A 21610-nucleotide genomic window follows, 5' to 3' on the forward strand; every position below is an offset into this window, starting at 1 on the left:
GGGCTGGATTTCTGACCACTCCCCCGGCCCCCACGCTTTACCCTACTGCTGAGTGCCCAGGTTCAGGACACAGATGGCAACAGTAGTATGTGGCAGCTCTAGTAGACTTGATGGCTTTCTCCACCGCCCATGCATTTTCCCTAGATAACAAGCTGACCAACATAATATTTAGTAGCTACACAGTAGATTTCTTAAACAGCAGTCTTTGGCAAGGGACTGTTGTGGTTGGGTGGGAAGGGTGGTACAATTAGTTGACAGGAGGGTTCCTTGACGAGGTGATTTCACAGAACTTGAAATGTCCTTCTGCCCCTCGTGCTGGAATGTTTCTGCTGTTACATACCTCTGCTCTTGCTTTTGGTGGATTGAACGTTTGAGTTCTAAAGAGTTAAGAGTGGAAAACAAAGAAAATGGCAGCATTTGGGATTGGACTTTTCTTGACATAGACTTTAAATTCTGAAGAAAAATTCCTTAAATCTAAATTTAACTCATTATAATATGAATACATTCTCAGAATCTCTTTTATATGTGACACTTAATTAAAATTTTTTTTTTTTTTGAGACGGAGTCTCACTCTGTCACTCAGGCTGGAGTACAATGGCATGGTCTCAGCTCACTGCAACCTCTGCCTCCTGGGTTCAAGCGATTCTCGCACCTCAGCCTCCCAAGTAGCTGGTACTACAGGTGCCTGCCTCCACACCCAGCTAATTTTTGTATTTTTAGTAGAGATGGGGTTTCACTATGTTGGCCAGGCTGGTCTCAAACTCCTGACATTGTGATCTGCCCACCTTGGCCTTTCAAAGTGCTGGGATTACAGGCGTGAGCCACCATGCCCGGCCCCTAATTAAAAAAAATTTTAAGACAAAAAGTGTACAAATATTAATATTTTTACTTGGCAACTATTATTTTTTTTAATTACCAAATTGTCAGGTAAAGTTGTGAAATCTGCCCTGTATTTATGGTTAAACAAGATGATTCACGTTATTCATTTTGTCATGCTCCATCTAAAAATTATCTAGGCAGTTAATGACAACATTAATTTAAACTTTATTTTGGAAGAGTAAGTATTTTGCGTCTAACAAGGTTGTAATTCTTTTAGAACATTGGTTTGGTTTTGTCCTATTATGTTTTCTGATGGTAATGGTCTAGAGAAATGAGAGTATTTTGGCTGAAATTTATGCTTTAAATCAAAGGTATGTATCAACTTGGTTTTAGTGGGTTTTTTTTTTTTAAGATGGAGTTTTGCTCTTGTAGCCTAGGCTGGAGTGCAATGGCACAATCTCAGCTCACCACAACCTCTGCCTCTCCGATTCAAGTGATTCTCCTGCCTCAGCCTCCCGAGTAGCTGGGATTATAGGAATGCACCACCATGCATGGCTAATTTTGTATTTTTAGTAGAGACAGGGTTTCTCCATATTGGTCAGGCTGGTCTTGAACTCCCAACCTCAGGTGATCCACCTGTCTTCAGCCTCCCAAAGTGCTGGGACTACATGTAGGCATGAGCCACCGTGTCCAGCCGGTTTTAGTGGGCTTGAAAATAATTGTGGATGTTTTATTTCATCTGTATGTCCTGGGCAGGTACAGTGGCTCACACCTATAATTTCGGCACTTTGGGAGACCAAGGTGGGAGGATCACTTGAGCCCAGGAGTTTGAGACCAGCCTGGAAAACATGAAACCTTGTCTCTACAAAAAAAAAATTAGTCTGTCATGGTGGTGCATAAGTGAAGTCTCACCCAGTTCTCAGGAGGCTGAGGTGGGAGGATGGCTTGAGCCTGGGAAATTGAGGCTACAGTGACCTGTGATTGCACCACCATACTCCAGCCCAGGTGATAGAGTGGGACCCTGTCTTAACAACAACAAAAAAATTTTTGTCTTGTTTGTAAAATATGAAATGTTTTAATATATTACATAAAAAGTAATATGCATATACGTGTCTAAATAATAGAGCTGTATGTAGTAAAGAGGTGACTTTGACACAGTTTCAGTGGAGTGGCCAAAAGCATGACTGGAGGGTTAGGAGTGAGGGGGAGAAGCATAAAGGAGAGGGTTGTGAGGAGAGAGTTGGAAGGAGGAACTGAAATGGGAAAAGCCACCTCTGAAGAGGCTTGAGCATGTTTACAGGGTGCTAGAAGGTATTTAACAATAATAATAGTATAATAATAATTCTTATTTGTATGCCAGGCATTCAGTGAAGGTCCATTTTGCACTGTCTCATTTAAGATCCCCTGTTCTTCAGTGTACGTTAACCAGGGTTAGGATAACTGACAGAGCGAAGCCTCCGATAAAGCAGAAGCGACAAGGAACCACTAACGAACGTCCTGGGGGCGCTATTTTTAAATACTATTAATAGTAGATAATATTGGGGAACTGCTTCTCCAGAAGGTGGTGGGTATGGAGATGATGTTTGCTTAAGGAGGCCTTGTTTCAAACAAAATACCATTCCCTCAAGAGAAGAGAATATTCAAAGAGAACACTCGAGGTCATTGCCTTTTATGGGGATGGTCAGACAGTATGATGGGGAAAGGAAGAGACTAGCTGACAGGTCCAAAACCAAAGGCTTTTTAAAACGTCAACAGCAACATTGATCCTAGGAGTCAGTCAAAACTTTCAAAATTAGAGTTAAGTCTTATCTTAAATACATATGAATTCCCAGAATCAGACAAGTTTATATCTGGATTATTCTGAGTTTGGTCATATGGAGGCCTGCTGGTCAAGTGCTGAGGGTATTGATAACATCTTTACAGCACATGCTTCTTTGTCCTGTAAATTACATGCACTTGTTTGTTGTCTTTTCTTCCATTTCAGTGGAAGCCCATGGTTTTGACATGCTTTGGAATGAATGTCACTGTAATCTTGATATACCTCATGTTCACATAGAATAGCCATAACATCATGGTAACATGTTAATAAGGTTTCAATAAGCAAACGGATGCTCTTCTCTACTTGGAAAAATGATCTTTTAAGGAGTTTTTAAAATCTTAGAGACAGTGAACAAGGACAACTGTGAGAGAATTTAAGTAAATTTTGAGGGCATTTAATGTAACAAAGCAGAAAATGGCTTCGGTGAAGCAGGGTATCTACAGAAAAGTGTCACCCTGAAGGGAGTGTCTTCTGAATCTGCTAACCTGAAGCCTTCACATGAAAGAGAAAGCTACACCGAGCTTTTGAAGCACTCTGCTGGGTTAATCATGCTAAATGCAACTTGATGTACATTTTTATTACTCACTATTTAATAAGGACTTCCTTGCTTTGCTTTTTTTTGAAAAAGAATTCTCGTCATTCATAATTGAGTCCAGCTTCATGTTCTGCTCTGAGATCTTGTTCCTCATCCGACTGCTTTCCTTAAGATACTGTAATTTCCTCTAGACTCCCAAACCTGTTTTCCGCATAATTTTCGTGGTTGACTAGGCTTAAAGATCTTTTAAGATTCTTTCCAATTCTTAAGATTTTATGAAACCCTATTTTGTTTTCTAATTTGTTTTAGCAAAAATGATCAGTATAATTATGGTTTTATAAGTCCTTTTTCAAAATATGAGGTTGAAATGGTGGATATTATGTATAGACTAGAGGCCAGTGGTTTGTGATTGGGCAAATTTCGAAGTATCTATAACTGAGAATCACCCAAAACAAAAGTGCACCTGGAAAAGGTTCTAGAGGCAACACTCAATACATCCTTGGAAGAAGATTAATTTATATTATTTAACAGTGCCATTTAAGTGGCAGGGTAAATGACAGCAAACTTTGTGAAAGAATTTGAAAGGTGAAGAAGAGGAAAATGGAAAAATAAGAGGAAATGGAATAATTTGGTAAGATAATGGTTGTATTTTACTTTATTCTATATTAAAATATTCAATATATAAATATATGTATGTCTAAAGTCTAGTCTATTAAATTACTTGAGGTGATTGTCCTTTCAAAGTTGTAATTTATAGCTGGGTGCAGTGGCTCACGCCTGTAATGCCAGCACTTTGGGAGGCCAGGGCAAGTGGATCATGAGGTCAAGAGACTGAGACCACCCTGGCCAACATAGTGAAACCCCTTCTCTACTAAAGATTAAAAAATTAGCTGGGCGTGGTGGTGTGCGCCCGTAGTCCCAGCTACTCTGGAGGCTGAGGCAGGAGAATCACTTGAACCCAGGAGGCGGAGGCTGCAGTGAGCTGAGATCGTGCCACTGCACTCCAGCCTGGTGACAGAGCAAGACTCCATCTGAAAAAAAAAGTTATAATTTATAAGGCTGGGTGTGGTGGTTCATGCCTATAATCCGAGCACTTTGAGAGGCCAAGGTGGGAGGATTGCTTGAGCCTAGGAGTTCAAGACCAGCTTGGGCAACATAGGGAGACCCCCATCTCTATTAAAAATAAAAATAAAAATTAGCCAGGCATGGTGGCCACACGCCTGTGGTGCCAGCAACTTGGGTGACTGAGATTGGGAGGATAGCTTGAGCCCATGAGGTCAAGGCCGCAGTGAGCCATGTTCGCACCACTGCATTCCAGCCTGGACAACAGAGTGAGACCCTGTCTCAAAAAAAATAAAAGTTATAATATAAATTAGTTGTATATAATAGCCTTTTGATGCCTGCTTAGGATCCGTAGTTTTTCTCCACGTATTGAGAGTTAGGTAAACGTTTCATGATTTTTGTGTTCAACATAGAAAAGAAAGCCCTGGGAAGTGAAAAGTGATAACTTCCTTAGCTCTATGTGTATGATATATATTAAATTTTTAAATAGTATACTTGTTAACACTGATCCACAAGATTGCTGCATCTTCAAGGGACAGTAAAGTCAAAGTATATTCTGTGATAATCCAGAAATAACTGTATGCCAAATGACTATTTAGGATCAATAAAAGTTATGTCTTGATTTATATTAAGCAGAATCAACGTATTTATCTGCTTTTGAGAAATTTACATTTGATAACAACCCAAAGCCCAAATGTCTTATTATAGGTACATTTTAGAGAATTCATTATTTATATGCTTTAAAGTTAGAAATTATTGGGATTTATTTAACAGTTCCCAACTCTACCAAGGTAGCACTTTCAGATTTCTCTACTTTGAAAAACTGTGAGGAATTCCTAGGAAGTACCTCAAGATGGGTGGGGAAAATGCCCTCTTGATCATGAAAGGTGATATATGTTAGAGGAATGTGCTAAGCACCTTCCTTCAAGTGGGGAAAAATGTTCAGAAGCAAGCAAAGTGAGTAGTATAGAGCTGACTTAAGGTTTGCCTCTTGTGTTCTCCTGCCTGCCTGTGTAATATCTCTCAGCACTGAAGATCAAATGAGATGATTGTTACCAAGAAAAATGAGAGAGCTAGAAAATAGATATGAAATATAAAAATGATGGGTAAATTACACATTGATTTAGGTTTTAACTTTAAAAAGCACAGAGAGGGTAAAGATGTGAGAAGCTGCAGAGCCGGCAGGTTTGAGGTGTTGGTAATTCCTACTTTATGTGCTGTAATTCATAAACTTTAAAGTTCTGCTTTTTCACCTTTGAAACTGAGAGACAATTTACAGTAAGGGTTAAGACCAAGGGCTCTTGAAATCCCATGGACCTGGTTTGAATCCCAGGCATCATTTATTGTCCATGAAATCTTGGACAAGTTACTGTATCTACCTGTATTCTTCACTTGGAAAAATGAGATAATAACTCATAGGGCTGTTGCAAGCATTAAATGACAGAATCCATATCACGTAGTTAAAATGTATTATTAATAGTGTACAGTGCCTGGTATAGTGTCTTGCATATATAATAGGTAAATAAATGTGATCTGATATTTTACAATTTAATCAGTTTGTAATACCTGGTAGCCACTGTTACTTTGTTAAAAATCTGTTACCACACTATCTTTGAAGTTATGTTTATCTCTGTAGGTTTTATCATCAAATTGAGGTCATTGGCTCTTCCAAGTAGTTGGTTCCTGATTCTTCTAAAAGTTCTGGATTATTATAAGATGGAAATTGTCAGTCTGAAGTCACAATATATGGGAAAAGACTATACTGACGGGAAACCTAATAGCAGTGAACTGTAACAAATAAAGTCAGAGCAATGAAGAGACAGCGTATTTGACTAGACTCTCAGGCTCGTATTCCAAATATCTTTTTTAAAAACTTTTTAAATAAAAACACTGTTTTTTTTTTAAACAAAATTGCTGTTTTCTTTTTCCCATCTAGAAGTGCAGGTAAATTAAGAGAAATGGCCCTATGAAATGGAAAAATAGTACAAGGAAAAGCATAATAATCCAGAATCAATATAACCAATCCTTAAGAAGCTTGGCTTGTTTTATATAGCTTGTGGCTTGATTTATTTGATGATTAAGTTCCTAAAAAATGATAATATAGAAACAACCACCATTTTTCTTACTTAAAACTATGGCCCATCCATTTCATTTTAATAAAATATGCCAATATGGAATATGAAGACTTAAATTTTTTCTTTTTGAAATAGAAAAAGTAATTCAGTTACAATATCCAAGTTGCAAATGGCATTAGCTTGTAATTATTGTATCTACTCTAGTATGGGAGTTCTTCTGAAGTCTTTGTTAAACCCCAGTGATGGCTGATAAATGGCACTTTCTAATCATCGCTCTTGACTTAGCCGCATAATGAAGATGCCACTCGTGTCAGGGCAACTAATGGCTTTGATTTTGCTCTGATGGTGAGAGCCTTTCACTTCCTCTCCACTGGGTATCACTCTGATGTTGTTTAATTCCAGTCATGATTTTTAAAGTATTAATTTATTCATTCTTTCTTTAAAGAAACCCACATTCATTATGCTGAGATGTGGGTATATAGTTACTTTGTTTTTCAGTAGCTGCAGATCAGTATTTTTTCTAATAGTGCCACATACTTTTAAAAGATTATTTCAATTTGAGTATCATGATTATCCACAATAACTATCTACATCTCAAATGTGTTGAGGGGTACTGTTTTGTATACTTAGTTACATGCTTGATTATTCCAGATAAGGTAATTCTTTCCTGTCCTCTTTGCTTTACTTTAGAGATTATCTTCTAAAAAGGGGGAAACATATAGAAACTCAAGACTGTTGAGTGCTCTTGACCTGATCTTAGAGCACAGATATCAAATATTTTTAAAAATTTACTAGAAGCCTTTGAAGTAATCATTTTGGATAGTAAAGTTCATTTACATTTTGAATGTTATTAAGATTTTAAGGTAGGCCGGGTGCGGTGGTTCACACCTATAATCCCAGCAATTTGGGAGGCTGAGGTGGGCACAGCACCTGAGGTCAGGAGTTCAAGACCAGCCTGGCCAACATGGTGAAACCCCGTCTCTACTAAAAATACAAAAATTAGCCAGGTATGATGGTGGGTGCCTGTAATCCCAGCTACTCAGGAGGCTGAGACAGGAGAATCGTTTGAACCCAGGAGGCAGAGAGGTTGCAGTGAGCCGAGATTGTACCACTGCACTTCAGCCTGGGAGACAGCCAGACTCTGTCTAAAAAAAAAAAAAATTTAGATCCATGAGTATCATTTCCACCAACTCTCTTAATAAATGACTTATTACATATTGGGGCATAAAAATAGAAGTATTTGTGTTCGACTTTTCTTCAGTGATTATTTGTAGATTTTTGGAAACTTTGCTCAGCTTTGGAGTAGAGAGAATGAGAAAGAGATTAAATTATTTCCATTTAAGAACCAGCTCAAATGCCTGTTTTATTCTCTTGATAAGTGTTGGAATATTATTTTTGTCTTTCCCACTGATTTCTAAATCCTTCTGGTTACTCTATTGCTACAATAATTTTATGACTCATAGGAGGAATATTTGTGTGAAAGATTAAGATGCTAATTCTTTAAAAATGATATTCATAGACTACCATATATAGGCAACATAAGTGAAATAGAATAAATCTTGCAACAGTAGTCACAGTTTTCCAAAATAAGGTTTTCTTTTGATGTTAGTAAGGTAGGGAAGTGGTAAAACTTTCTTTAGGTTAAAATCTTAATGAAAGGTATTTATTTGAGCAGTCTGAAGTCTAAGTGTGCTATTTGTTTTTCCTTCAGTAAAACTTTACAGAAAGCCAATCTTTCATAAATAAACTTAGTAAACGAACTCTAAGCCATTTCATTGAGTTAAAATCTAAAAGACTTAAGTGGCGCTGAAGAAAGTCTGAAGAGTTGCATATTAGTGGGCTCTCTGAGCTTACACTTGACCTTTTCTTCTAGAAAGTTCTTACAGCTATAACCTGACAAACAGGAAAATGATTTTTTAAACAGTTTCATAGTTTTACCTTGAGATAATTATCAGATGGTGAGCAATGAGACTGAAGACCACCTCAGAATGGCTTTGTGTCATAAGCTAAGAAGTTTGAGCCTTGTCCTGAAAATGTTGGGATACCATTAAAAATCTTCTTTAGGGGTCTTCCGCTATGGTTTCCCTATTTTTATCATTTGAATTTTGAAATCCAAGTGTCTCATTTTCTTATATTTAAAGCTACTTCCTTAGGTATAGTATACATGAATTTTTAATAAGTTTAATATATTATTGGAACAAAATGGTAGAACTGTTCTAAGAAAGAGTAGGGAACTGACGTTTAAGCACCTACTGTGAGCCATGACCTGTGTCAAACACGTTCTTTAATTCTCTCAACGATCCATTGAGTGTTCATCTCTGTTTTATAGATAAAGAAAGCATCAAGCAGGTTAAGGAATTTGCCCAAGGTTAGAAGGCTAATAAATATTGGATCCAAGATTTGAGCCAAGGTCTTTCTGAATCTAAACCCTTCATAGTCTCTAAACTATACTGTCTTTCTGGAGTTGAATATGAAACTAAAGTCATATGAATTTTATTTATAATGTATCAAATATTTTTTTTAATCAAGTAACCCAATGAATAGTACTTTTGCTGTATTGTTAAAGTTTGAGTTAATGGTAGCTCTAGAAAAGGTTTAATCAAACAAGCGGTCCTTGTTAGTCTTGGTATTCTAGAGTAGTGCTTCTTAATTTGTAATGTGTCAAGGAATTACCTCAGAATTTGTTCAAATGCAGTTCTTATTCATTGGGTCTGATTTAATAGGATTGGGACCTGAGATTCTGCATTTCTAACAATTTTCTGGTGATACTGATACTGCTGGTTAGAGGAGCACACAAATAGAATACCATTGAATGGCTTAAGCTTAAATCCATAGAAATATCACTAGAAATCATTTTATCATTCCCATTTTAGGCTGGAATGAAACGTTTACTGAGTACCTAAATACAAATGAGTGGTTCCATCATTTCATGAGCTCTTATTTAATATAAAAACCCTGCAAAATAAATGTTATCTGCATTTCTTAAATCTGTTATTTACAGGCCAGGTGCAGTGGCTGATCACGCCTGTAATCCCAGCACTTTGGGAGGCCAAGGCGGGCAGATCACGAGGTCAAGAGATCGGCCAGCCTTGTTTGAGACCAGCCTGGCCAACATGGTGAAACCCCGTCTCTACTAAATATACAAAAATCAGCTGGGCGTGGTGGTGCACGCCTGTAGTCCCAGCTACTCGGGAGGCTGAGACAGGAGAATCACTTGAACCCGGGAGGCAGAAGTTGCAGTGAGCCAAGATTGCACCACTGCACTCCAGCCTGGTGACAGAGCGAGACTCCGTCTCCAAAAAAAAAAAAAAAATCTATTATTTATAAAGGCACAAACTGAGTCTCTGAGAGATTGCAACTTCACAAAGACTGATCATACTTTTCCACAGATAGGCTCTTAATCATGTCAGCTCAGCAAACTTTGGTTGTATTTGGTGGCAGTGCTAAGTCCTAGGGATACAAAGACAAAAAAGTCAGTGTCTCTACTTCAAGAGCTTAGAGTCTGTTGAGAAAAGAAGGATGCAGGCAAATGATTGGGGTACAGGGAGGCATCTGCTACAAAGGGTACATGAACATAGTGGTTGGTGCACCAGTATGCCAGTGCATAGAATGCAGGTAAGTAGGAGTGCCAGAATTCCAATCTAAGCCTTCAAAATGTATGGTCCAGAGTTTCATCTTATTCTACCACATTGCCCATTGTAATCCAGAAGGGGCTTGGATTCATCAGCATGCTCTAGTAGTTTGGCAGAAGAGTCTTCTAGCTACCTATAGGACATGGGTGAACCTGAACTCAGGATGGGGTGGGCGGGATAGATTAGCCACCACTCCTAAATTTGTTTGCCCAAAGCTTATTTTCATCAGTATGTTTATAGTATTGTTAGCTTGGGAGGCCAAGGCGGGCGGATCACCTGAGGTCAGGAGTTTGAGACCAGCTGATCAACATGGTGAAACACCGTCTCTACTAAAAATACAAAAATTAGCCAGGCATGGTGGTACACCCCTGTAATCCCAGCTACTCGGGAGGCTGAGGTGGGAGAATTGCTTGAACCTGGGAGGTGGAGGCTGCAGTGAGCCAAGATCGTGCCATTGCACTCCAGCCTGGGTGACAGAGCGAGACCTCGTCTCAAAAAAGAACTCTTTCTTTTACCAAAACTTGATGTATAGACTGCCTTTTCTTCAGTAAATGTGTTTATTTTCCCATATTCCGCTTATCGAAGCCACAAAATAAGTTAGTGATAATAATATAGTCATATGTTGCTTAGTGACTGGGGTAAGTTCTGAGAAATGGGTTGCTGGGTGATTTCATAATTGTATAAACATCAGAGTAGGCTTACACAAACCTAGATGGTATACTGTATTATACACCTAGACTCAGTGATATAGCTTATTGCTCCTGGGCTACAAACCTGGACAGCATGTTACCGTACTGAAGACTGTAGGCAGTTGTAACACAGTGGTAAGTATGTGTATATCTAAATATATCTAAACATAGAAGAAGTAATACATTGCACTATGACATTACCTTATGACAGCCACGACGTCTCTAGGTGACAGGAATTTTTTAGCTCTATTATAAGTTTCTGGGATCACCATTCTATATGTGATCCATCATTGACTGAAATGTCATTATGCAGCAAATTTGTATATAACTTTTTCCATTGTGTCTGCCTAAAAATCTTGGTAGTGTGGGCAGAACTTGATTAGGGATTGTTTAAGGCATATATGGTCAAGCATATGAATTTCAGATATTTATGTTTATGGAAGACTCCTTTGTAAAGAAAACTAAAGAAGAATCAGAGGTGATGCATTTTAGTTCCTGTTTATTTTGAAAGCCAAAAATCTGCACAAATTGCAGACCAAAGTATCACAAACTACTAACAAGGCAGTGGTTTCTAATAAATGTTGCTATCTTTATCCTGAGCAACATTGCAAAACTGTACATTCTCACTCATAAAAAATGGAGAACTTTTCCCCTATATTCTAGGGCAGAGTGATAAGTTTTTCTCTTAGTTCCACATAGCTTATAGTTAAACTCAGTGTAGAAGAGTGATGAACACAAGACAGTACATACTGTATTCAAGAAATCAGAACAGGTGCAATTTCAATTTATAGGTTGGGAAGAGTCTTACTAGTGGGACAGATTAGAGAAAAGCTTCACAAAGATATGGCATAAGAATAGAGTAGAATTGAGTCGGGCACGGTGGCTCACGCCTGTAATCCCAGCACTTTGGGAGGCCAGTGTGGGCAGATCTCAAGGTCAGGAGTTTGAGATCTGGCCAACATGGTGAAACCTCGTCTCTACTAAAAATAACAAAAGTTAGCCGGGTGTGGTGGTGCACACCTGTAATCCCAGCTACTCAGGAGGCTGAGGCAGGAGAATCACTTGAACCCAGGAAGTGGAGCTTGCAGTGAGCTGAGATCACAGCATTGCACTCCAGGCTGGGCAACAGAATAACTCTGTCTCAAAAAAAAAAAAAAAAAAAAATTTCAGTGGGTTGAAAACAATGGAGGCTGGGAGGACACGGGCTTTGGGGTGGACATACTGAGAATGTATGGAGGTAGAAAGTGCATGACACTGCTAGGTACTAGAAAGACAGGAGTGAACAAACCATGCGGCTGGGAGGACTGAATGAATTACTAAAGTGATAGAATCGTCTTACCAGAGAGAAAGCAGCTGATGAAATAGGAGAAGAAACTATATGTAGACAAGTTATTAGGAAGAAGTGACATTCAGAGTGGGAAGGGATGAGAGGGAGTTAGCTAAGCAAAGAAGGTGGAGAGAAGAGTTCCTGCAGGGAGCAACTGTACTTGTGAAGGTCCTGGAGCTGGGAGAGGAGATGTTTGAGGAACTGAAAGAAGATTGAATGAGGAGGGATGTGGAATGATGTGGAGGAATAGATAGAGCCTGGCATGTTGGATGCTTTCAGTACCGAAGCAGTGCTATATAATGCCTGACTATAGAGGATAACCCGCTAAAAATTTGAGAATTTTCCTTTAGGGAGCTGAGCCTTCAGGCAGAGGACTTCCTCCTTAGAGGAGGTGAGGTAAGATGGTTGTGTGGCTGTGGTACATACAAAGTTTAATGTTGGAGTTGAATAAGACCAATTTGGAAGTTACTGCTAAAACTTTGTCATGGAAATGTAAAAGTTTATGTGAAAGTTTCAAGGTCAAGAGATCGAGACCTGCCTGGCCAACACAGTGAAACCCCATCTTTACTAGAAATACAAAAATTAGCTGGGTGTGGTGGCAGGCGCCTGTAATCCCAGCTACTCGGAAGGCTGAGGCAGGAGAATCGCTTGAACCCAGCAGGTGGAGGTTGCAGTGAACCGAGATTGCGCCATGGCACTCCAGTCTGGTGACAGAGTGAGACTTGGTCTCAAAAAAAAAAAAAAAAAAAAAAAAAAAACAAAAGTTTATGTGAAAGTTTTATTTGAGGGACAAATGGAAATGGCATTTTAAAGTAAACCCCACTCAAAATATGGGAACACATCTTGTGAGGTGTCAAATGTCCAGCTGGAGGAGAAAGACTAGTTCATTTACGTGAATATGACAAGCCATGGGATTTCATGAAAGTTCCAAGAAAAGAGGATTCAAAAAACATATGATTACTGTTTGTCATACTTGTGGTGTAGTATTCAAGAGCATGATTTCTGGAGAGCTCAACTATCAAGGTTTGAATCTCACTCTGCCACTTAATAGGTTGGGCTGAATGATCCTGGACAAGCTAACTTTTCTTTGCCTTAGATTCCTCATCTGTAAAGTGGGTATAATAATAGTACTTCCATCATAGGGTTGTTAAGTGAGTTAATATTTGCTTGCAAAGAACTTAGGAAAAGTGCCTTGTATATAGTAAAAACAGTTTGTGAATCATCATAAATACACGAGACCAGAATTTCAAAACAAGCACCAGGCAGAATGTTCCTTTAAAAGGTCATTGAATCTACTTTTCCAGCTACTCTTGTTACTTTCTAAGGAAACTACTTGATAATCCTGTACTTTGTACCACTCATCAGGGTGTGTTTAGTAAACTTCAGTGTCCTGGGTGACTTCTTTATTCCCAAATTGTGGGGCAGGTGATGGGGAGGTTGGTCCTCTTACTCGTGGTGTAGTTAATCAAGACTTTCCTGTTTGAATAGACATGGCAAATGGTTTTAGTTAGTCATTACTAATGCAAGAAGGTCCTTAGGCAAGAGCAGGAAGTTGATGGTGAGTCACCTTCAGTATTATGACATGGAGTATTTCTTTTTAAAATATCACAGGGAGTTGGTTTTTGCTGTAGCAGCTAAGTTGTCAATCAAGTAATACTAGTAGTAAATCTTATGTAAAAACTCGATTCCCTCAAGTTTAAGTAATTCTAATTTATGAATTATTTTATATATTGCCTACTACTCTCTTTCTGCTTATCCTGATTCAAATTTCTCACCCTCTGTCAATCTAATTTTGTGTTGCTATGAAGGAATAACTGAAACTGAGTAATTTATAAAGAAAAGAGGTTTAATTTGGCTCACAGTTCTGTAGGCTGTACAGGAAGCATGGTGCCAGTGTCTGCTTCTGGTGAGGACCTCAGGAAGCTTACAATCCTAGCAAAAGCGAAGTGGGAACCAGTGTGATACATGGTGAGAGAGGGTGCAAGAAAGTGAGTGGGAGAAGTCCCAGGCTTTTAAACAACCAGATCTCAGGTGAACTGAATGAGAACTCACTTATGACCAAAGGGATGGTGCAAAGCCATTCATGAGGGACCCCACCCAATGACACAGTCACCCCCCACCAGGCCCCACCTCCAACTTTGGGAATCCCATTTCACTATGAAATTTGGAGGGGACAGACATCCAAACCATGTCACCCTCTTTACGTCTCAATAAAATGCTGGCCTGTTTCTCTCTTCCTTTTTGCTATAGGACCTACTTTTAATCTTTTCTTCTAAAGAAGGCTTTGGTGTGGTGGTCAGGCATGATAGCCCAGCCTTGAAAAGCTTCCACATCTTTTTCACGTCTAAGGGCCCAGCTTTCGAGTGTGTAAAAGTTAATTGGGGTGAAAATGTGTATTACCCATTCTCACCAATCTAGAGGTTGTCATGAGTTTGGGGGATTGGAATTACTGTTTAATAATGGTAATCTCCGTTAAGTATTACCCATTCAACCCTTTACTGGTTGAAATGATGGAAGTTTTTCTGGTGGATTCTTAACCATAAAAACGAAGTGAACTGCTTATTCTGCCCCATCCACACGTAGTAGCCTCTTCATGCTTTCCCCTGCCTGGAATGCCCATGCCCGGAACGTCACATGTTTGGCTAGGAATGCATTTAGGTCAAAGCTTACAGGTCGCTTCCTGCCCTTCTTGATCTGCTTTTCTAAAAAACTGTTTCCCATTTTTCTTTTTCTTTCCCATTTTTCATTTTTCTTTCTTTGATGCATGCTGCTTTATTTATTTTTGCTGCACTTATCATTAGCCAGCATTGTACTGTCTTCTGTCTAGAACATAAATTCCATCAGATAGGGACTGTGTTGTTTATTGCTTCATCTCCAGGGCCTGAATACAGTAGGAACTCAATAAATACTTGTTGAATAAAAGTATTTGCTATATCCCTGTCCCTTCAGTTTAAATGACACATAAAAATAATGCAGAAATTGAGCTTACACAGAAAGAATGAAACAATATTTTGTTTTACAAGCATAGATTTTAACTGAATTTCATTTTGATTACGTTCATTTCAGCCAACATTTATTCTATTTTTTTTTTCTTTTTTCTTTTTTTTTTTTTGAGATGGAGTCTCACGTCCATCGCCCAGGCTGGAGTGCAGTGGCACAATCTCAGCTCACTGCAACCTCCACCTCCTGGGTACAAGAGATCCTCCTGCCTCAGCCTCCTGAGTAGCTGGGACTACAGTAGTGTGCGCCACCACACCCGGCTAATTTTGTAGTTTTAGGAGAGATGGGATTTCACCGTGTCACCATGTTGGCCAGGCTGGTCTCGAACTCCTTACCTCATGATCCTCCCGCCTTGGCCTCCTAATGTATTTCTAATTAGTAGGTCCTATGCTGGACAAAAAGGAAAATGCAAAATATATACTCCTGTGTTCAGGAATTTCATAGTGTAGCCAGGAAGAAAACATACATAATGAAATAATACTGAATGATAAATGCTGTGACATAGATATAAAGAAAATTTTTTACTAGCACAGAGAAAGAACTCTTCATCTGTATTGAGGAAGTGAAAACTTCTCAACTAAAAATGGTTTGAAGCTAAATGGCCAGTAGTAATTCTCGGCCAGGCGTGGTAGCTCGCACCTGTAATCCCACCACTTTGGGAGGTCGAGGTGTGAGGATCTCTTGAGCTCAGGATTTCAAGACCAGCCTGGGCAACATAATGAGACCCCACCTTTACAGAAAAATTTAAAAAATAGCTGAGCATAGTGGTGTGTGCCTGTAGTCCTAGCTCCCCAGGAAGCTGAGGCGGGAGGTTGCTTGAGCCCAGGAGTTCGAGGCTGCAGTGAGCCGGGATTGCACCACCGCACTCCAGCCTGGGTGACAGAATGAGACCCTGTCTCAAAAAAAATATAATAACTCCCGTGGGTCACATCTATTCTTCTTGCTTCCTGCCACCTAATCCTTATTTCTACCTGGTCGTTAAGGACAAATGTGAAATGAATTTTGGAGACGGAAAAAGACTCTGTCTCAAAAAAAAAAAAAAAAAAAAAAAGTACTGCCCTTTTGGTGTCTGTTTTGTCATGGTAGATTTGCCTAATTCTAGCAGACATGGCTGTGTACTATTCCCAGACCTGCAGGGCTTCATAGATCGATCCAAACTGCCTAAAATGAATAAATGTGGTTGTGTATAACTCAGATAAATTTAAGAAATACTTCTGTAATAGCTAAAGAATTCTAAGTGGTTGTGTTTTGTTTGTTTTTGTTGTTGTTGTTTGGAGACGGAGTCTCACCCTGTTGCCCAGGCTGGAGTGCAGTGGCGCGATCTGGCTCACTGCAACCTCCACCTGTCCGATTCAAGTGATTCTCCTGCCTCAGTCTCCTGAGTAGCTGGGATTACAGGCCCTCACCACCACGTCTGGCTAATTTTTTGTATTTTTAGTAGAGACGGAGTTTCACCATGTTGGTCAGGCTGGTCTCAAACTCCTGACCTTGTGATCCCCTGCCTCAGCCTCCCAAAGTGCTGGGATTATAGGCGTGAACCACCATGCCTGGCCCTAAGTGGTTGTTTTAAATCAGTGGTTCTCAAAGTGTGTTCCTTAGACCAGCATCATCATCACCTGGGAATTTTCAGGCCCAGTCCCTGGCCTGCTGAATCAGAAAGTATAGGGGTAAGGCTCAGCAACATGTGTTTTAACAAACCCTCCAGGTGATTCTGATGAATATATAGCACATTACAATCAGAATATAAATTGATCATAAAGGCATCCTAAATTTATTTTGGTCGAGCCCCTGTGGTCTCCTCTTACATTTATTTTTGTGGGAATCCTACATTTCCCCACTTGGACTTAACCTTCCTGCATCCTAACCCTAGTCCAAACAGATGATTGAAACACATTTTCACTAAGTGTAACTTCTTTCACTTTCAGAAAACATACCACTTTTTGCTTTCTCTCCTTTTTGTGGTTATTCAACAGTTAGCTTAGTTTAAGAGAATGACTTGGAATCCTACATTGAGAATCAAGTCACTGAATTTCTTCTAAGGACCACTTGACTAAAAATTCTTTTTTTGTGAGTAAAGCCTGGATCTGTATTGTTTCATTAACACTGGAAGATTTGTTTATGTTCAGTTTCCTCTATCTTAATTCTATAACAAAGATAGTGTGGTGAAAAGTTATTTAAAGGTGATCTTTTCTAATCTATTCCTTGCCTTTGGTGAGCAGCTTTCTTTCAGTATAAAGAAAGTATCCTATTTTGGGCCATCTCTTTCCACATAATATTATATTTTTTACCCAGAGAGTATTAAATGAAAGATAAAATGAATATAAAGTATTATTTTATATTTGGTATATATATGTTGGTATAAATGTTAATTGCAAATAATATATGTTCTATATGATTTTAAGCTTATAGAAAGTTCAAAATATTACTTAAAAGGCAAGACATTCATTCTTCCATCAAACATTTATTGAGCAGCTATTCAGGTATTAGCCTACAAGCTTGTAAAGATGAATGACTTGATCATTGCCAGGAGAACAGATATGTAAACAAGTAATTATAACTCTACCTGTTAAATGTTCGTGGAGAATGGAAGAGGAAACTAATTTCTGTCCAAGGTAATATGGACAGGCTGAATTAAAAAAGTGACATCTGAGCTGTCTCTTGCAGGATGACGAAGAGTTTAGGAGGCAGGGGATGCAGAGTATCTGTGATAATGGGAACGGCATATACAAGGAGATGGCATGATTTTGTGGAAAGTTGGTGGGAAAACTGGGTATCTGAAGAAGACTTCAGAAATGAGTCCAGCTAGTAAAGAATTTAGGCATTTTCCTCTTGATGGAGAGCAATGGGAATGTTCTTGAGTAAGAATGAATGACATGTTTAAAAGATGATTCGAAAATATTTTAAGAAGAGAAACCCCTGGTGACTGATAGAGGTGGAGTGAGAAGAGATGAGAAGCCAGTTACTGAGGAAGTGGTCAAAAAAGAGAGCTGGTAAGTATTGATGGCTGAGTTCCCTGAGATGAACTGTGACAGACCCATCAGAGAATATAAGTGGAATTTACAAAATGAAGTGAGTGGAGCAGGTAGGGAAGTTTGGTTTGTATCCTAGATGTCTCTTGTGGCTCTCATTCAGACAGCTAAGGTGGGGAATAATGTGTGTGTGTGTGTGTGTGTGTGTGTGTGTGTGTGTGTGTGTGTGTCTGTTTAAACCACACATATGAAATCCATATATTCAAGCAGGCTTGAAAGCTATGATGAGATCTTTTGGGGTTGTTGAGTTGAGGCTCCCAAAGGCATTCAGTGACTGCTGTTGACTTGACTTGTTCATCACCATGTATAGTCACATGGTATTTTCAGTACCTAAAAATTTTAAATACAGTTAGTTGTTTTGCAAAAGCATTTTATAATTCAGCCATTTTACAGCTAAAGATAGTAGCAAACCATTAATACTCAGTGTTGGAGTTCTGTCTTTCTGGGGAGGAAATAGAGCCCAAAATGACAGTGAAAGCTGGTGAGAAAAGGTTTGATATACATGTGTTAAACAGGTGTGCTTCTCATTCACCCTCTGGTAAACTTGGGATGCGTACAACAAATGCTACCTCTGGACTTGGTTAGTAGTGTGTACTACACATCCAGGACTGAAGGGGGGGAGCCTTCCTAAGGATTCTAGGCAAAGAGAAAACTAATTCCACACGTCTGCATTTCCTAACAGGATTTTACCCCATCAAAGTAGACCTTTGAAAATGCAGCTGCAAATTGATCTGTTCCTAATACGAAATGAAACTGGCCTAAAATTAGGACTTTGAGTCCCATGGGCCCTGTGTTAAGTGGTCAGTTTAACCAAAGTTACTTATTCAGCATCACCCACGAGACTGGTGTGGACTGCCAATACAGGAAGAAGGGAATTGTTCTATTTGTGCATAGGAGGCATACTTAGGCTCTGGTCATCTGTGGGAGATGAATGAAAAGAAGTATAGTTGTGAAGAGCAGTCAGTGGGTTAGGAATCACGCTGCCTGGGTTTGAATATCATTCCTGGTACTAACTAGCTTTGTGATCTCGTACCAGGCTGATCAGCCTGGCACTTTGTGCGTCAATTTCCTCATTAGAATAAGTAGTACTACTGCTTATGTCATTTGTTTACTGTAAGAATTAAATGAATTAATGTACATAATATATAAGAACAATGACTAGCATAAGGTAAGTGTTCAATTCATGTTAGTCCGCAGAAGAAAAGATTTTAGCCATGTACTGACTATCCCAGTTTGTATCTCCTGCCCTGGCTCTTTTGATTCCTGTTGGAAAGGGGAACTGGGGGAGTTGGGAGGGACAAGGAAATCAGGAGGAATTACGTTTGAATACTTTAGTTATTTATTCTGGGCCTCTCTTTTCATTGCTGTTACCTCCCAAGAGCAATTGTCTTGACTTCTCTATTCCTATAAAGATAGGAAAGTCCTTTTAGAGTTAACTGTATTCTTTAGTCCTATCTCTCAAATGACATTTCCTTAAAGTTTGCCTTCCAACAACTTTAGCACTTATCTTGCCTCCTCCCAAGCCTCCAACAAGCTTAAACTTCAAACTGCAACCCCCACCCATTAGCAGTTTCTGGTCTGCTTAAAAATAAGCTTTGTTTGGACTGTAGCTTTCTGTCTTACAGTTTTCTTGATGTGAGCCAGTCACATAAAACATGGAAATAAATAGAGCTTGGCTGTCTTAGCTAAAGTGTGCTTTATATTAAATAGAATGTTTATGATATTTTCGATGTTCTAAAAATACTTGCATATATTTCTTATTAATGAACCTTGGTGTTCCTAGGAAGGTATTGTCACAAAACTGATTGGATTGGATGGTAGTCTCTGAGCTGCAAGCTCTTCCGTGTCTTATGTTAACAGTAATAATAATTATTTGGGCCATGACTTCCGAAAGGATTTTTTGGAGAAAAATTTTTTTTCTTCATCTCTGTGTTGAGGAATATTCATTTTATTATTTGGTGGTTTCTTTTTAGTGGAGAAGAAGCAGGTATATAGGTTTACCTTTCTTCTCTGAACACAGCCTTAAATATGTTTCAGTGAATCGTTTTGTTAAGATGTGTTTTCTTTTTAAATTAGTACCCCCTCCCACTTTTTTTTAGGTGCACCAAATAAAAACCATGATTTTTTTTTTTTTCTGTATTATAGGTCCTCTTCCTGATGGATGGGAACAAGCCATGACTCAGGATGGAGAAATTTACTATATAAACCATAAGAACAAGACCACCTCTTGGCTAGACCCAAGGCTTGACCCTCGTTTTGGTAAAGGTTCATCTCAAAACCTTTTTAGATGCTTTTGATTGCTAATTTTTTTTGTAAATATACTTGGGAAAGCACATTTAAATAAAATCACATTGCTTTATAGTATTGAAAATGACCCTGCCCACCCAACGTTTACCAGTAGTGTTTTTATCCTTCTCATTGTAAACTTGAGAAATTTAGATCTGAATCAGATTTTTAAGGCTCCTCAGGTTGGGGTGGGGGAATGTCATAATGGCCAACTAACCAGAATCACTTGTTCCTTTCACATTTTGGGAGAAAAACAGTGATCGTATTTAAAATGATTTTTTTAGCTGCAATAATAATCAGGCTGTCATGCAACACCTCAGACCAGGAGTACCAGCTTTTGTCAGTGACCTGATGTCTGCTTGTGCTTAGCTTCTGAAAGTGATGAGTACCATCCTATGCCTGGGTGTTGTAGTGTTTCCCATCCTAAGGGGGAAAATGTCACCCCAGAAATGGCCCAGTGAAAGCATTTTGCCCCCTCTTCTGTCTCTCTTGAAAAATAAATGTTCTTTTTTTTCTTCATTCAGAAAACAAAGAAAGCCATATTCCCCTCCAGATCTTATGAGTAAATCACATTTGCACAAAGGAACCCCTCCCCTTCCAAATGTGTACATTTTGAAAAGGGTGTATCAGTGCTTTTTAAAAAAATGTGTGTGTGTGTGTGTGTGTGTGTGTTTTAAACTGTTTTCAGTTCTTCATTTGGGTTTCTGAGATATTTTTCCAAGGCCGTGGAATATGCATCTAAAAAAGAGCAGATAATTGTGGTTTTGAAGCTTCGTCTTGGACTAGATGCAGCTAAATGAAAACAATGTGCAGATCACTGAATAGGTCAGACTGAGGGGACTCGGAACCTTTGAAGCTTTACAGGGTTTGACCTAACAACAACTGTGGGGCCCTCACGGGAAAGAGGAATTAACTCTGTGAATGCCATCAAAACACAACCCTGTGGGGGGAAAAAAGAAAAAAACTCTTATCTGGAGCTGGTTGGATAAAATAACTTCTCCATCAAGAACATTATGAGCAGTTATTTTGTGTCTTATATATACCTTTAAAAAAAATTCAAGTTTGCCCCAAACTGACTGAACCCCCTATTCAAGTTAAGTCAGTGGTAGGATTAGGGCAGTGATGTCATTTTGACAGATAACCGGTTTGGCTTAAATACTAGCCTTTTAAGCTTTAAGACCTGTTTGGGTGTTAAAAAAGTAATGAGGTATGTTAATAATTTGCAACTTCAGATTCTGCTTACTATTTGAATTAGCCCTTGTGGTTGGAACAGGAAACCAAGTAAGAGAGAGAATTTAATAAATACGGCCATTTGTATGGACTGGAACAATACAGCC

At 39.0% G+C, this 21610-nt stretch overlaps 1 protein-coding gene across 12 annotated transcripts in view; it reads left to right on the forward strand.

Annotated features, from left to right (window-relative positions):
- The window catches only part of YAP1 (Yes1 associated transcriptional regulator), a 124959-nt gene that overhangs the window by 57302 nt on the left and 46047 nt on the right, over positions 1-21610 (forward strand). For 4 of the 12 annotated variants that reach the window (XM_055272894.1, XM_055272898.1, XM_055272896.1 and 1 more), the window contains exon 4: positions 20133-20246. The exons of 4 other annotated variants lie outside the window; for them this stretch is intronic. In XM_055272894.1, the coding sequence (XP_055128869.1) occupies positions 20133-20246 (114 nt within the window). Of the gene's footprint in view, positions 1-20132; positions 20253-21610 lie in introns of all 12 variants that reach the window. 4 more of the 12 variants (XM_055272893.2, XM_055272897.2, XM_055272895.2 and 1 more) reach the window with 1 other exon arrangement.

The sequence above is a fragment of the Symphalangus syndactylus genome, chromosome 3 (assembly GCF_028878055.3).
Source record: "Symphalangus syndactylus isolate Jambi chromosome 3, NHGRI_mSymSyn1-v2.1_pri, whole genome shotgun sequence".
Taxonomy (NCBI): Eukaryota; Metazoa; Chordata; class Mammalia; order Primates; family Hylobatidae; genus Symphalangus; species Symphalangus syndactylus.